This window comes from Ciona intestinalis, chromosome 11, assembly GCF_000224145.3.
Source record: "Ciona intestinalis chromosome 11, KH, whole genome shotgun sequence".
NCBI classification, from domain to species: domain Eukaryota; kingdom Metazoa; phylum Chordata; class Ascidiacea; order Phlebobranchia; family Cionidae; genus Ciona; species Ciona intestinalis.
In genome coordinates, this window is record NC_020176.2 from 1988191 (window position 1) to 2005129 (window position 16939).

Consider the following 16939-nt stretch of genomic DNA (forward strand, 5'->3'; position numbering starts at 1 on the left):
ACCCGGATCTGATGATTTTCCGTTCATATGTTTTGAATCCAGACAGCTTTTGCAAACACGGTTTTACCAACAAGTAATAAGCGGTTAAAGCTGGTACAGGGACACCTGGCGATGAAACATTTAAAAGAAGAACTGGTCTGTATAGATTATATTGTTTGGATAGGCAGATAATTGCACTTAGATTTGTTGCAAAAATTTTTAAAGGCATAATGGAAATATATAGTTTTATGTTAACACGCAATTTATAACATGTACCGGTGTTTAAAATATAAATCACAAGTAACCAAAATAAACATAATTTGATCCACACATTTTTTTATATATGGAAGTTAACATACCGGGTAAACAAAAAAATAATTTCTTTGAAGCTGCAGTTTTTAATGTTCCGAATGCAGCTGGTGCTCTGTTAAGGAAAAGATCTTTATTAACATGTAAATATTTACTGTGGGTTATATATAAAACAGCGCAGGGTATTTTTACTTTAATCTACAAAAAATATTTTATCGGAGGATTTATACAGATACTTGGTTTAATGCTTGGTGTTACTACCATTGTGGCGTTGAGTGAAAAGCATTTAAAGTTAATCACCAAGGCAAGTAATTACTGATTCTCACTCAAACTCATACCCAGGTTTAATGTTTACTCTTCCAAAATGCAGTGTCCCTCCAATTTCCTGTATAACTGATTTGACGATGTCCTTATCACCAAGAGAACAACCACCAGTTGAAATCACAGCATCAGCTGTATTGCAATAACTTGTTAATACAATTTAAATATACAATGCATAGCATGAGCATGCAAAATTACCATTCTGGTAAGCTAGAGTTAGCATTTCCTTCACTTGAGCACGATTTGAAGGCAATATACCATAGTCAATAGTTGGGTAACCTTGATTGCGCAATAGCATCAGCAGTGTTGGACGGTTTGTGTCTCGAATTTCGTCCAATCTTACATTTTCTTTGTTTTGATCCACAAGCTGGAAAATAGCTGTTGTAAATAAATAGATGTGTTTTGACATTCAAAATTTCATTACCAACTGAATAGTAAATTACGCCGAAGGGAGCATTTATCTGACTTTTAATAAAGCTGTTCGTACTCCAGAATACAAATTTATGACTGCAATCAAAAAGTATTAGCTCATAAAAAACTTAAGAAAACATGTTTGCCTATATTTAATTATAAGCACAAAATCCAGATATTAAAATGTCTTCCATAGGTATTTAGTAACCGGTCTACACATGCCAACATACCTTATTACCAATAGAAAATACTGCAACCACTGGCAGCTTATAAACAGGAACATTGGACACACCAGCAGCTGCAAGTACGCCTATTGAGATTTGATTTAGTTTTGTCCCTGCAGAGTAGATGAGATCTCCTTTCTGAAGATCACATCCAGGATCTCGGACAGATTCTCCAACTTTTACCAACTCATTGACACGAATAGCTAGTTCGCAATCGCCCTGAGGGTCACAAGCTCATATATGACTATCAGCGGCAAAACAAACCCAAAGTTATTGGAGAGGGCAAGTGGTTTTTTTAAGTAATCTGCTTATTGCAGGTGGGGTGACAGTTGCCATTGCCAATGACCAATTACTTGTGCTCCAATAAAGTAAAACCCTTGTGTTCAAATAATACAAAAACCTAAATTTCTTAAAAGTAATATTTTATTTACCATTTTGCAACAATTGGCATCTGACGAACTAAGAAATTATCACATGTTCGCTTGTGGCTATCCCAATAATATACCAAAAGCCACCAGTGACCAGCTAAAAACCGTAATACATAACTTACATCTTCTGCCTCTTGCAAAACAGTTGTGTCTTCAACTTTGACACATGCATTTGATCCTGGGGGCATGGTATCACCAGTATTTACTCGCAAGCATTTACCAGCTGAGACATACACAGGTGAGTTTCCAAACTGCTTGTTGTTTATAACTTCCAAGTCTCCAGGTACATCAAATGCTGAAAAATGTAATTCAAAGTTCTATTTCGCTCTAGATTTCTATAGATGAATAAATGAATCTTAAATCTTATATTCTTATTTATCCCCACATGGTGGGCTATGACAGTCCCAATAACATGGGTGTTATGTTTTATACTATTTTTTTACTTCTTTTTTTAATTAAGAGCAAATTGTCTTGATGAAAGACACATATGTCCACAATTGTCCACCAGCCTCAAACTTATACCCTCGTTAGGGCACTAACCAATGTGCCACAGAACTAGACTTTATAAGTAAGAGATCCCTATAAAAATGTTGTTATGTCTTGGAACTATTATTAAACCTATGGATTAAAATAAAGTTTATCTCCATCTAAGTTTATTTTTTTCTCTCTGGCCATAAAACATCCTCAACTTTGCCCCAAAATTTAAGAATATTCAAGTAAGTTTTCCATTCTATAAACAGCAAAGCAGCTTACCAATGACAGCATAGCCATCTAAGATAGAGGTTGGCAGGACAGGAATGGATTGTTTTGAAGTCACATCCTCGGCTAACGTATAATACAGAGCATCTGTAAAGTAGGTGAATAAATGCCATGAACACAAGTGTCATATTGCATGTACCAGGCCAAGCTTACGAGGTACCAGACTACCATCATGCCAATGGGTTTATAACTTTGTGAAGGATTGATTTTTTCAGTTTGGCTGGCTTTTTGGTAACCTATTAGTAACCCTTGGATTGGAGCAATGCCTGTTAAAAATGTTTTACCACATTCGAACACAATGGTAGCAGCATCAATCATTAAATTAAAACTGATAAATTATGGTTACAATGCAAGCGCCTGGCCACTAAGCCACTGCTCAGGAAATAACAAATGCATAAATGCTAATTTCAAATTGTATATGCCAGCATACATTAGTATTACACAATATTGACAAACAACACTTTTTAAGACACAACTTTTCCAATTTTTATTTACAGTTTTAGAGAAAAATGAATAAGCAAAAACAATTTCAGTCATTGAAAAAAACCCAACTCCACACCTTTCACTTTTGTTGTAGTTATGCTTGTTGGAACAGTATGGTAGAGAACCAACCCAAACGCTTTCTCTAAGCTGACTGGTGGATAAGGATAAACTCGAGCTCGTCGAGCTGTTTTTGGTGCACCCAATGATCCAATATCTGCAAAACACATTAAATAGTTAAAAAAAAGGAAAAGGTTGAAAAGTATTCCACCACTGTGATAATCAGTTCATAAAAATAGCAAGTAGCAAATGTAAAATAAATTTTCTACCTGAAACACCACTGTCGGAAAAGTTTTCTTGGAACGGGTTTTCAGCAAAACTGCTCACCTAAAAGAATAATCATACCACAAAATAAAAAAACAATGAATAAACCAAACATCTGGTGTTAAACTTTTAAACAACCATTAACCAGTGCATCACTAATTTTTTACACATAACTACGGATTACACAAGTATTTATCAATTCTGAAATAAAAACAAACACAGAGCATCAATCCAACCAATAATTTTAAAATGTTAAAAAAACATACAGTTCAAACTTCTCAAACTTTTAACAACTCATAGCTAATAAACTTGATTCGACAATCATTTTAAAAATATTAAAACTGAAATAACGACAATAATATTTAATCGCAAAAAAAACACAACCATGTTATCAAATATTGGAAAATGTAAAACTGAAAAGGTTTAACAATCACATAAACCATTTTTTTGACAATATTAATTTTAAAACAAAATGGCGCTATTTAAGGTTTTTACCTATTACATTAAAGTTAAAAAGTCTAAAATGTTGAAAATATGAATGGTCTTATTTATTAAAATAATGTGTATTATAAGGATTTATATATTTAAAAAAATGTTAATGTTTATTTTTGTACATCCAATAAAAGTTTGTCACTTTTATTTTGGGGTTTTATAATTTTAAAGGATTTTAAAACCAAAAACTTGTAAAATATTACAAATATAGATATAAAGAGAGTTTATTTTTTTGATAATCAGCCATTATTAGGCCTTTTAAAAAAGTGTTATCATTTGTTTAAATTTAAGTTCACCAAAAAAAGTTTAAAATATATATACGATTTGTTATACTCATTGGGACAATTTTCTGTTCTTGTAAAGCGTGAAATCCCCCAAAATTAATGCTAATTGTGTCACATATTATGTGATGCTTCTATTACTTACCACTTGTACCTGATTTATTTGAAGCAAGTCATTTTTGGATATAAGGTTGCTGGAACGATTATCTTCAGATTGAGCGTCATAGTGTGTATCACTATTGCTATTTAGAGATGAAGCATGGTGTATATTTTCAGAAACATGGTGGGCATCTTGTTCTTGGTTTATATCAAACTCTGTATGGTGCATGTCAACTGGTGCGTGGTGTATGTCAACTGGTGCGTGGTGTATGTCAACTGGTGCGTGGTGTATGTCAACTGGTGCGTGGTGTATGTCAACTGGTGTGTGGTGCATGTCAACTGGTGTGTGGTGCATGTCAACTGGTGTGTGGTGTATGTCAACTGGTGCATGGTGTATGTCAACTGGTGCGTGGTGTATGTCAACTGGTGCATGGTGTATGTCAACTGGTGCATGGTGTATGTCAACTGGTGCGTGGTTTTCCTCCAGAATCTGTGAATCAGTGGAAAGAAGACCACTGGAAAGGCTAGTTGGTATCTGAGAATGATTAGTGCTAATTGCAGAAGAGACAGATGACGAATCCAACGTTTGAGAACCATTTGTTGATCTTGGTTGATTGCTAGATGATGTAATTTTAGTCTGCGATAAAAATGAAGCTGTCAAATTGATGGAAAATGAAAATAAAGCAAAATACAAATGTGAATGTCAAAAAAAGATCTTCTGGTAACAAATTGACATTGATTTTAATACAAACCAATATTTTGTCTGATAGGCATAATTTTGCAAAACTATTGCTGCAAGCCGTACAAAATGTTGGTTTAAAAACAATAGAAGGCAATTTTTGGACAGGTGATCAGTTACTAAACAATACATTTTGGGTGGTAGGAGTTAGCAGTAGTGACATTAAAAAAAGGTTTCACTCACTCCTACCTGTAATGTGATAGCTGGGGCTTGTGGAGTAAATGGAAGGTTAAAATTTATCAAATCATCTTTTAGAGAAGATTTTCGAGTAATGGTTTCTTTAAAGACTTGTTCCTTGTCTTTTAGCTGACCAAGCACAACAGGTAATGATGTGCTAATAGCCTCAATGCATGCCTTTAAAAAATATAAAAATAAAATCAATAAGGCTGCTAGTCAGAAAATTTGAACATTTGAAATTTATTGCACCTGCTGCAACCCTAGTCACAATTGTAAAACCAATAGAAAATATTTTCTTAACCTATGTTTAATAACAATGTGTCAATAAAGTCCAGATTTGTTTTTTTACCCGTTGAATTTTGAAGTTTTTGTTTTATTCTAAAATTTTGTGTTTCAGTTTTAATGTTTATGTACTTAATGAATGCGCTAAATGAACCCTGCCCACTTCTTAAAGAAAGGCAATGTTGGCTACTGCTTAAAAAGGCACAATGTGTATCCTGGTTTTTGAAATAAAATCTGATGTTCAGAGTCAGATTCAGCTAAAGTACTGAAATAGGTATGATAATTGGCTAAATAACTTTATCTGAAAAAAATTGTATTGGGAAATATTGGGAACTGACTTGAACAAAAACTGTATATATTATATATATATCACATCACACCAACAATTACATTTATTACACTAATAAAGTCACTGTAAGCATGGCCCATGGGGATGCCTAATTATGCCAGGTCTTAACTAGAGAAAGTCCTAATGGTAGAGTACATTTCTGTTCACACTTTTTAATTAAGACTTTAATTGTACTGAATGTACTTCATACCAGATCAAGCTGTAAAAACATTACAGTGGTGTATTTCATCATGTTTTTTTGAATACTTGGTAAGGGTATGGTTAATATGTAGACCACACTCCACAAAAATTAATTTAAAGTGGTGAAACTTACAACAGCGGTTTGAAGGTATCCTGGCAAATTTATGATCAATGTTTTATTTCGTATACCAGCAATGCCTCTGTTATTAAAATTCAATGTTATAAGGTCACAATACAAACTACAAAAACTAGGCATATAATTGGAAGCTTTTAATATTAAACCAAGTTTTTATCCACCAAGATCTTCATGATGGAAGCTGTAGTTTAATAATATCATATGTATTTTTTTTGCAGCTGTGAGTAATACTTCAATTTATGATTACAAAGTACACACCTGAAAACCATTGATCTTGGGTCATCTCTCAAGCACCGCATTACCATTGCAGTTTGAAGTCCAGTAGCTTCTCGTTGAACCACAGCTTGAGTAGCTTCAGGCGTCACAGAATTTGCCTTGAGGGAAATTCCACCAACAGTGATGATCATGTCAAGAGCAAGCTTATCCGACCAAACACACAGGGTGTTCTGATAATAGGAAATACAAAATTAGTTTTTTCTGTGCAAAAACAGTAAAAAATTAATAACCATTTTGCAAAAATGTAATTTTTAATTACATATTTAAATTACCTAAACTTCTAAGTATTGATAAGCAGTAATGTCCAAACTAGTAATGTAAACAAATGAATAAATGTAACTTACTTTATCCTTCCGTGGCTGGAAAACAACAGTCGTTATGACAGGAGTGTTCTGTTTCATACACTTCATGCCAGCTTACGAGTTATCATGTATGTTACTTTGTGGGTGAATATTTTGAGGGGATGTTTTCATTTTTATTACGTATAGTGGACAATTTGGACAGCCCCAATAAAGACCACTGGGTTGGAGCAATTGGAGATAAGTGTCTTGAGGACACATACACCCACAATGAAAACAGCAACGAGTCTTGTACCAATTACCTCTGGGTTAAAGGCAGGCGCGCTAACCACTTAACCATGGTGGCAGACAAAATTCATGTTGATGTGGATTTATCTAGCACCTAATTAATTATCTAAAATGTGAATTTTAATGTTGGGGTGATTGGCAAAGAAAAGTACAAAGTTTTACTATGTCTTTAAATCTGACCTTACAACCACAAAAAGGCAGTAAAACTAAAATAATGGAGCATGAAAAACTTTAAATACACTTGTCAGTTGTCACTTGCCTTAATTTCATCAATATCGTCACGAACAATTTTTTCAGTTCTTATGATAACTCGAAAACTGCAAAATCAAGAATGAAACTTAAGTTTTTTGATTCAATAGTTGTACAGGAGTACTGCAAGTTGTGGGATAAGTTTATTGTCTTTAAAACGTTCCAAATGAGAAAGCTAAATATACCAAGACTTTTAAAATCACCATGTTTGTGTTTTTTGTTGTTTTAAAATTGTGTTAACATTTTAAGTGTCAGGTTTTATTTTAAAATTACCTACATATAAACTGTGTAGATCTTAATAGCTACGTCTATTTTAAAATCTCCCAATCCTGACATTGTATAAAGTTTGACTGGAGTCCAAGTAATTACCTCATTAGGTAGAAAAAACACACAAGAACAGAAAGCGCTGTTATTACTAATTAAAATCGTACAGAACATGTGGTTTCCAATCAAAAGTTTCCAATAAATATCACACAAGACAGCGCGTTCGGTTAATTGCAGTAAAGCAAAACATAGAATTCTTGTCAAACAATTTTTACTAAAACTATAAATATTTTATATTTAATTTTTTTTATATGTATAAAGATTTTATAAAAATGATTTCATCATTCTTTGTTTTTAATTACAAAATCAAATATGCAAAACTGGCCGCTAGCTTAGTCAGTGACGCTGCAATTCGTTTTAACTTTACAGATAGCAAACTTCTACGTCCTAGCAAACCTAATTCGTTTGAATGAACCACATGGCTTAGTTGCTAAATTAAATATTGGTGGTGTTATTATATTTTTAAAGACGCACGACAATATGAAACATGTGCGGTTGTTGGTTGTAAAATCAAAATTCTAGGATCCCCGAAAATTGCTCGAAAAACATATATATATACACTATATATCCTGAACTGAACCATTAGTTGGTTGCCCACCTAAATATATAGATTTTGTTTTGTTGCTCAATACTTACCCTTTAATCTCTGTTAAGATTGACTGAATTTTTGGGCCTGTGACGTCCTTCTTCTGAGCATTGTAGCATTTGTCATCAACTGTAAGGAAAATTTAGTAGTTTATTATTGCTCTAAATCTAAATGAATGACTTTTAATAATCATGGCAACAACAGATATTTTGTACACCTCTGGCCCGTCTATGGTGTGACTAGTAACCACTATTCCACCAGGATGAAGCAGGTGCTATTAAGTGACTTGCTGCAATGGGAGCAGCATCTTTTATTGCAACTATAATTTACTTGTAAGGACACCAACAAAGATTGCTGGGCTTTTCTTGTCAGATAAAACTTGTGAAAGAGACATTCCAAGAGTTCCCCGGTCAAGTTTCGCAGTTTTCACCCAGTAGGCTGCTCCTTCTGCTTTTCTTCGTTGGTATGCCATTGCAATTGATTATTATAAATAAAACAGATTTTTTTGCTTTACAAGTAAATTAACTCTTAATTCTGTAAAATCATACTTTATTCATTCTATTACATGTTTTCTTAATATTTATTTTATGATTAATTTTTTTATACCTATACAGGAATTATGCCAACGAATACAAATGCTGGTGACACAAAATAAAAACAAGATTAAGGAGTAATAGTATTATGTATAACATTTGAAAACTATGGTAGAGTCTTATAGAAAGCATTTATGATTATATTGTTCGTTTCAATGCGCAGACATGTAAGCCAAACTAAAACCTAGCCTAGAGCGATTTAATTTCGGAGAATCGTTGACCATTTAAGCTTGTTGAGGTAAATTGTCTTTATAGTGCGCCTTTAAATTGGGTTGTTTTTACATTTTATGTCTGAACTATCTAGCCATAAACAAATAATTGGGCACTTCTATTATATTTACAGTTATCCATACAGCATACAACACTATAGCACTTAGCTCAGTAAAACTTTCCAATGGTGGCATATGTCATAAATTATAATTGCCATTTGCCCCATACGTTTAAATTGGTTTCATATATAGCCTAAGTCAACCCAAATGAACGTGGATGCAAAAATAAAATTTGTTCTACAAGATAGACAGAAATACCATAGCATTTGCATTCCATTGGTAGAAAGCACAAATATGTTTAGGACTAAAGGTATACCAATTGATAAATATTAAATACATGGAGCTATACAGAAAAGACGGAAATTTTTTTCCGCTAGGAGGCGATGCCAAATTCGTTTCTCTATTCTATGCGGAGCAGTTGGTTTCACGGTTTATACACATAAGATATAAAACCCTAACCACTAACTCGTGCTAATCAAACAAAAAAAAATTTAAAAAAAAAAGTATTCCACTGTGCGGGACTCGAACCCGGTAAAAATAAAACAAAGAGAGTAAACGACCGCACGCAAACCGTTACACCACAGACACGACGCGAAAAATATAACGAAAGAGCGTATATAACCGACCTAATGTGGGAAAGATGTTCTTACTAGTGTTTTATGTATTTAGAAAGGTATTTTTATCATTTAATTAATTTGTTTTACACTTATTAACACTTTGTAGTGCTGTTTTGTTCGTTTTTCCGTATTTTTTAATTTAAATAATTACCGACACCTAGCGGAAAAAGTTTTCCGCCTTCTTCGTATAGTCCCAATTATATTAAATAACGCTATTACATAGCATTACTTATCAACAATTAAAAGTAATATTTAAACTGTTACATATGTATTTCATTTGAATTTGATATAAATAATTGAAAGTGAATCATTGATGCTACTGAAAAATATTCAATTTAATAATTTATATTCAATTTAATATAAGGCTAATATCCTAATAAACAACATTTTGAAAATTACAAAAAAACTTGCCTTTAACCCACTGATACACCTAGACCAATTTATCAACAGACAAATTTTATCATAAGCAACAAATTCTGAGCAATTATTTTAACAAAATTTGCAAAACATACTTTATAGGGAATTACACTGGAAAAAATCGAAACCTGACCCATCTGCCATTACCAACGTTAATATTAACAGTACTCATCACACAACAATTGAGTAATATAAGGAATACAAACATTGTACCAGTGTACCACCAAAATGGGACGAACAAAACAATCTTTGCAATACTGCAATTATATGTGCAGCATTAAATGTAGCGACAATTGTGCCATCTGCAAAGTTTGCAAACCACCTGTGCCGTTATATTTGATATTAATCAATAACCATATACAAAGAAAACAAGTGCACCTGCTCTCCTAACCGTTAAAAATGAGGTGGACCTAATCCTGATTAGCCTACTAACCAGCAGGTTATGGCGATGCGAGTGGCGACCAAGCGTTGTCTACGTTTTATTTTACAACATCGAAAATACATTCGTATACGATAGAACGCGCATCCTAATGTCGGTAAAGGAGAGAGGTGATACATTCTCTCTCTTTCGCGGGTCGTACCCAAAGTTAGGTCTATACTAACTTTGGTCGTACCACAGAAATAAAAATGAATAGAACGCGCGTCTCTAATGTGGGTTTAGAATACAGACAAGTATGGGTCAAATATCTCAAATCATATGAACATTAAATTTTCTAAAAATGTTGGCGAAAATATAAGCTGGTTCGTGCGAAAATTCTATAAATATGTTTTTATGACGAATATTAATATTCATAAATAAAAACAAATTAAAATTAATAATTATTTTAATAAGAATGATATGTTAATGGCGTACATAGATGTGTGCGTAAGTTATATTTTCGCGAACATGTTTAGAAAATTTAATGTTCATATGATTTGAGATATTTGACCCATACTTGTCTGTATTCTAAACCCGAGCCCGCATTTTTTTGAAAAAATTAAAGTTTCATTTTTTAGATATTACGTAGCGCTATAACATATTCCAAGCTGGTTCGTGCGAAAATTCTATAAGTATGTTTTTATGACGAATATTAATATTCATAATTAATATTTTTTCGATATTTATTTTATTTTATTTTAGAAACGGTACCGCTGGGGTCTAGTTAGTACAGTGTCCAAATTTTTTCAAAAATACACCAACTATTCAAGTTTATTAGGCCAGTTTAGTTATTTATAGGTTATAACGCTTACAGTTTACCACTTGTTCAGGAAATTTAATTATTTAATAAATTTAATTAAAAATTTTAAACAAACGGTTTGTTGGAAATATATATATATTAGAAAATATTTGTTTTACACTATAACTTCAAATTAAATAAAAAAAAAACAAGAAAACCTACATAAAACGTCATCGATTCCATTGACTATAACAGTAGTAAACGGGTACGACCCACAGAAATAAAAAACAGTAGAACGCGCAACTGCCCAAAACCGTGATATTTTTTTTTTCTATTGAATGAATGAATGAAATTTATTTCGTCTCTTCGGTCACGATAACGAAGAACAAGAGAGTTGACATAAGCGAAAAGACGGGTAGTAACGGTAAAACAACAGTTGTTAAGACACGCTTATTGATAAAAAAGAAAGAAATATTGTTTTGGATAAAAGGCGTGACCGTTACACCCTACAGACGATACAATGTGAAAATTAAATAAATAACATTAAAGGAAACATATTAAAGTTCTAATTGGAAGAAAAGTGTGCGTAAGGACACAACCCGTACAATGGGGGGAGTCGGCCTTAAAGAAGATTGATCCAAAGATTGGAGCATGATGAAAAAACAAAACCCCCAAAAAGAAATTCCACCAAAGTTTACAATAAACAGTTTCGAGTGCACACTTATGTAGGATTTAGAATCAAGTGCATTACATTAATACACATCACAGTATAAATAAACATTGGAATAGAAAATATTCACGTGACCGCCAACTCCGTCCCCCCATTTCGTTTGGTCTCCATTGTTAAAGATAGGCGCACGGTAATTTTAGGAGGTTTTAGCTGTTTATTTTAAAAACTACACTAACTATTCCAGTTTATTAAGCCAGTTTAGTTTTTGGTAGATTAACGCTTACACTTAAGCACTTGTTTAGGAAAATTAAATATTTTATAAATTTAATTAAAAACGTTTAAACAAACGGTTTGTTAGAAATATATATATGTTTGGAAATAGTTATTTTTCCCTATAAACTTAAATTAAGTTAAAAAAAAACGAAGAAAAACTACATACAAGAGATCACACAGATCTAATGCATGAGCACGGTATATACTAATTAGCATAGTATTAAATACCCCTATCACTACAATGGTCGACTGAGATCGATCAAAAACATATCAAAAGTAACCAACAAAGCGGGTTTCAGTCGCCAATGGTGACTGTGGAGCAGTAGATAGAATGCATTTAGTCGTGTATTAAAACTCATTAACTTAAGACGTATAAGGATTGAAAGTTTGGTAAAGAATATGTGTAAATACGCTTTGTACAACTCCTGTACCATGTGTTGACATGTAAACTTAAACTAGTTAACCTTGTCGTCGCTTAAAGACGTTTGTTTTTGTGAATTTGGATAAACCGTAATCACGCAGTATTATAGGTAATGTTTGTTCGGTGTTTATACCGAAGATAACGATAAGAAAAAGGCACTCGTCTACGCTTCGGTGCACACACGCTAATTGTGCAGTTTTAAATCTGAAAATTTAGTCTAAAAATTATAAATATATATTACGATTTGAATTTAATAAAGAAATTAAAGAAAATCCTAGAATTGAGAATTAGGATAAGTGCGGAAAAAATCGCCCTATCAGCAACAACAACAACAAAGCCAAGAACAACTGTTCGACGAAAAAGGATCTATATGACCACTACCGTGCTCAAAAACACCCTGGCTTCCTTGACTACTATAGTAAACGGGAACGAGTCGTGAAAAAGAGAGAGTGTATCATGCTCTCTCCTTTACCGACATTAGAGATGCGCGTTCTGTTCTTTTTTATTTCTGTGATATGAACTTGTAATAACAGAAAAGTGAAAATCTGGTGCTACGAAAACGTAACCAACAAAAATCAAGTCCAACCACTATAGTAGTAATTGAGAAATATATTTCGCCTAAATGGCATCGTCAGTCTCTGCAAAAGAAGCGTATAAAAATATAACAAAGTAATGGGATGGAGAAAACCAAGGAACACACACACCTGCATCTACGAACATTAAAAACAACAGAACGGGAGAGGTACGCTGGACAAACAGAGGAAAGCAGAAAGGTGTAAGCTAGGTGTAAAAGGCGACAAGGAAGCGAGATAACGAAGGAGCGTGCGTCGGATAAAATAATAAGGCGAAACGGCAAGTAAAATAAACAAGATGGAAAGTAAAACGCGACCAAAAGCGAAAAACAAAAGGCAAAATAGTGGAAAACTATTTGATACGAGGTAGTATCATCTTCTTGATATTAATGTTGGCCAAGATTTTGTTGTACCACTTGTCTTCGCAAACATCTAGCAGATTCGCCGGTGGCTGTTCCACGAACGTGACATTATAACATTCTGCTATAGGTGGTTTTCTAACGAATATGTTAGGGTGCTTGCACACATAATGATGAAGGAGTGCCGTCCCGTCATTGACCTCGGTAGCATCAAACGATCTCCACACGCTCCTGTGCGCCGTCCAACGGGTAGAGAATTTATTCTTGGTTTGGCCTACATACTGACTATCGCAAAATTTGCAAGTGGCCACGTATATGCCGTAGCATTTGCAGTTGAGGGTTTGTGTGAGGCGTACCATACCTCGTGGCGTAGAAAGTTGCGTGTTAGGGGTGACCATGCTCGTTTTGTGCTGGCCGTGCATGCCACAAAGGGCACAGTGGCCACATGGATACGAACCGGGAGATTTAAAGTTATCCTTCCCATGCGCAATACGCCTGTAGTTTCGTCAATATATTTTGGAGGTTCGGTGGTTTTCTGTAGGTAACGAGAGCCTTGGGTTGCAATTGCCTCTCCTTATTTGATAAATTGACTAGGTGTGGGAAGCTCGTAGCCCAAAGCAGTATTGTAAGATGTTCCTTGGTATCTGAAGACGTGTTGAACTGGTGTTTCCAAGTTTAAGCTTGTCTTAGAACATCGGTGACTAAATCTTTAGGGAAGCATGATGCTAACGCCATAGATTCAAGTCGGCGCAAACTGTCACTGAAATCACTGTACCTTTGATTAAGTCGTCGCAGTCGAAGGGCCTCTGAAAACATAATAGATCTGAAGGTGGCTCGCGGGTGATGTGAGGAACCATGTAGATACAGTCGTTGTGACGCGGTGGCTTTTGTGTAATTGCGCGTGATGAAATTAAATGGTGACATTAGGTCAATGACATGGTCCACATCCAGAAATTCAACACGTCCGCCACATTCCTTTGTATTCGCTTTACGAAATGTGAGTTGAAGGCCATACCTTTGAAAAGTTTCTTTAAAGGGCGACTCGATTTCCGCAGTGGTACCATCTCCAAACGATATGAATAAGATGTCATCTATATATCTTTTGAATACTTCAGCCTTCTTTAGAACTGGACAAGCAGATAATAAAATGAAGTGCACAGCTATGTTGGCCAGTGAGACGAAGTTGTTATCGCCAGTGACAATCCCTTTTTTCTGATTGTAAAAGGTATCGTTATGCCTTAACACAACATTCTTTTTTTTTATTATTATTATAAAAAGGCACAACAAGCACAGTTAGTTGAAAATACACTGCAGCGAATAGAAAATACGATGTATAATTGACTTTTAAAAGTTACTCCATTTTAAGTTATGAATATCTTTCTTTTTTTTGCTTTTTGCTATTATCCATTCTTCGTTTTTCATTCTGTTTACATCACTTAGGAACATGTGCAATCTCGGTTCATTCTTTGCTACTTTGGAGCGGTATACACAGAAGCGAGCACATAGTAGTAAGCAAGAGACTAACGGAGAATCACTCACACCAAAAAGAAAATGTTCATCTTGAAATACAAAAGGGGTGCGTAAAGTGGCACATATCCAGTCGGAAACTTCTTTCCAGAATAAAGTTACTTTAGGGCATGTGCAGAAAATATGATGTACTGTTTCAGTGCATCTTCACAAAAAACGCATTGGCCTGAGTCAACAATTCCGAATTTGAATAGTTTATGATTTGTTATTATCGCCAGGTTGTTTAGCTTTATTTGGAAGGAGCGGAATTTTGTTTTCAGGGTACAAAAGTAGTTGGTTTTGTATACCTTTTCCCAATCGAGGGTCGATATTTAGTAACGTGGCCTACGTTTGACCCTGTTTATTTGTCTGATCGCAGGATATATTCACTAATGTCTTATATAGATGTTCGGTGTTATGGCAGTCCATCGCCGTTTTTAGCAGTTTTTCGGGGTATTCTCTATATTCTGTTCGATTTGGGGGCAATTCCTCCTTGTCCCATTCCTCCGGAATAGCTTTTATAAGCCGGTTATAGCTCCAAAAATCTGTCTCCTTATATGGGACCTTCCATTTGTTTATTATTTCGTTGTATCCCATGTATTCGCCCTTCTCGTTGATGAGGTCATGATAAGAGGAGATGCCATGTGTTAAAAACTGGCTGATTAAAAAGCTTTGTTGTTTTGTTTTAATTTTTGGGTTTAACCATAATAGCCGTGGGTCTGTATATTAGTCCGAGATAACCACTTTCTTAAACAATCGCCGCAGTAGAACTACTGATTTGTATAAGGCGCGCAGTGGAAATATGCGCAGAAACTCAGCTCAGCCATCTCTCATTGGTGATAACATAGCGACAGTCATAACGTTTTGGTCAACAAACTCTTTTTCAACTAATTTCCAGGGAGCGTGGTAAACGCTTGCGGCGGTATTTCGGGTAAGACTGTAAGTTTGTAGGTGAGGATGGGAATGATAAGGGACTTTATGACCGTTATTTTCCCGAGAAGCGTCAGCGCACGACTAGACCAGATGTTTAAGCGTGTGTCGACTTTTTTTATCATAGTGGCGGAGTTAAGCGTGAAGATTCTTTTACTTTGTATTTCCAGTGGAACGACAACCCCGAGATATGTTATTTGATCATTAGGCCATGCGAGACCTTCATTACCCATTGGGCGCAATGTACAATCCCGTTTCGTTCCTACGTAGAATGCGTTTGATTTATTCAGATTAGTCACAGAGCCAGAAGCATGACCAAAACGTCGTAATATTTGGAAAATTAAATTAAAGTCCTGTAGATTGCCTCTCGTGTATATTACCGTATCGTCGGCCAGTAGAGAAATCTTTGTTTCATGACTATTAATATTTATACCTTAAAAGGGTGATGCTCGTAGCTCGATCGCCAGCATTTCCATGGCCATAACGAACAGAGAAGGAGACAGAGGGTCGCCTTGCCGGACACCCCTGTGTAGCCTATATCAAAATACTTCGACACATACCCGTTGTTTGTGACAGCACATTTTGGCGCATCGTACACTGTCCGAATCCACTTTATAATTCTACTACCGAATCCAAATGCTTTTAGCGCTTCGAGTATATATTCCCAACTTATTGTATCAAAGGCCTTATACATGTCTACTGAAATAATAGCTCCCGGTATCTGTTTTAGGTCGCAGTACTCAATCATATTAAACATGAGCCGAATGTTATCCCCGATATATCGTTCATTTATGAAACCGTTCTGGTCCTTGTGAATCAGATCGTCAAGAAGCATTTCATGCTGTTGTTTATGACTTTTGAGATTATTTTATAATCTGAATTTAGAAGGGTTATTGGTCTGTAGTTTGTCGCATAGTGTGGGTCCTTGTCTTTTTTTCTGTACAAGTGTAATGACACCTTGTGTTTGGTTTGTGGATAAAATACCTGTTTTTTCCGAGAATTGAACGGCTTGCATGAATACGGGTTTTAATGTCGGCCAGAACGCTTTGTAAAATTCGATAGGAAGGCCGTCGTTGCCTGGTGATTTATTGTTCCGCATTAAATTAATTGCGATTAAGCACTCTTTTTCTATAATTTCGGTTTCAAGCACCGTACTTACCTCT

The 16939-nt window shown here is 34.8% G+C and overlaps 1 protein-coding gene across 1 annotated transcript in view; it reads right to left on the reverse strand.

Annotated features, from left to right (window-relative positions):
- The window catches only part of LOC100176639 (gephyrin), a gene marked incomplete at its 5' end in the record, with an annotated part of 10348 nt that extends 1890 nt beyond the window's left edge, over positions 1–8458 (reverse strand). Inside the window, 16 exon segments of the mRNA XM_009861890.2 lie at positions 3–105; positions 339–403; positions 627–741; positions 808–976; positions 1251–1463; positions 1795–1967; positions 2426–2518; positions 2991–3128; positions 3241–3298; positions 4154–4744; positions 5036–5200; positions 5968–6034; positions 6229–6416; positions 7093–7150; positions 8043–8121; positions 8323–8458. Coding sequence (XP_009860192.1) covers positions 3–105; positions 339–403; positions 627–741; positions 808–976; positions 1251–1463; positions 1795–1967; positions 2426–2518; positions 2991–3128; positions 3241–3298; positions 4154–4744; positions 5036–5200; positions 5968–6034; positions 6229–6416; positions 7093–7150; positions 8043–8121; positions 8323–8458 — 2411 coding nt within the window.
- Between the last annotated feature and the right edge of the window lie 8481 nt (positions 8459–16939).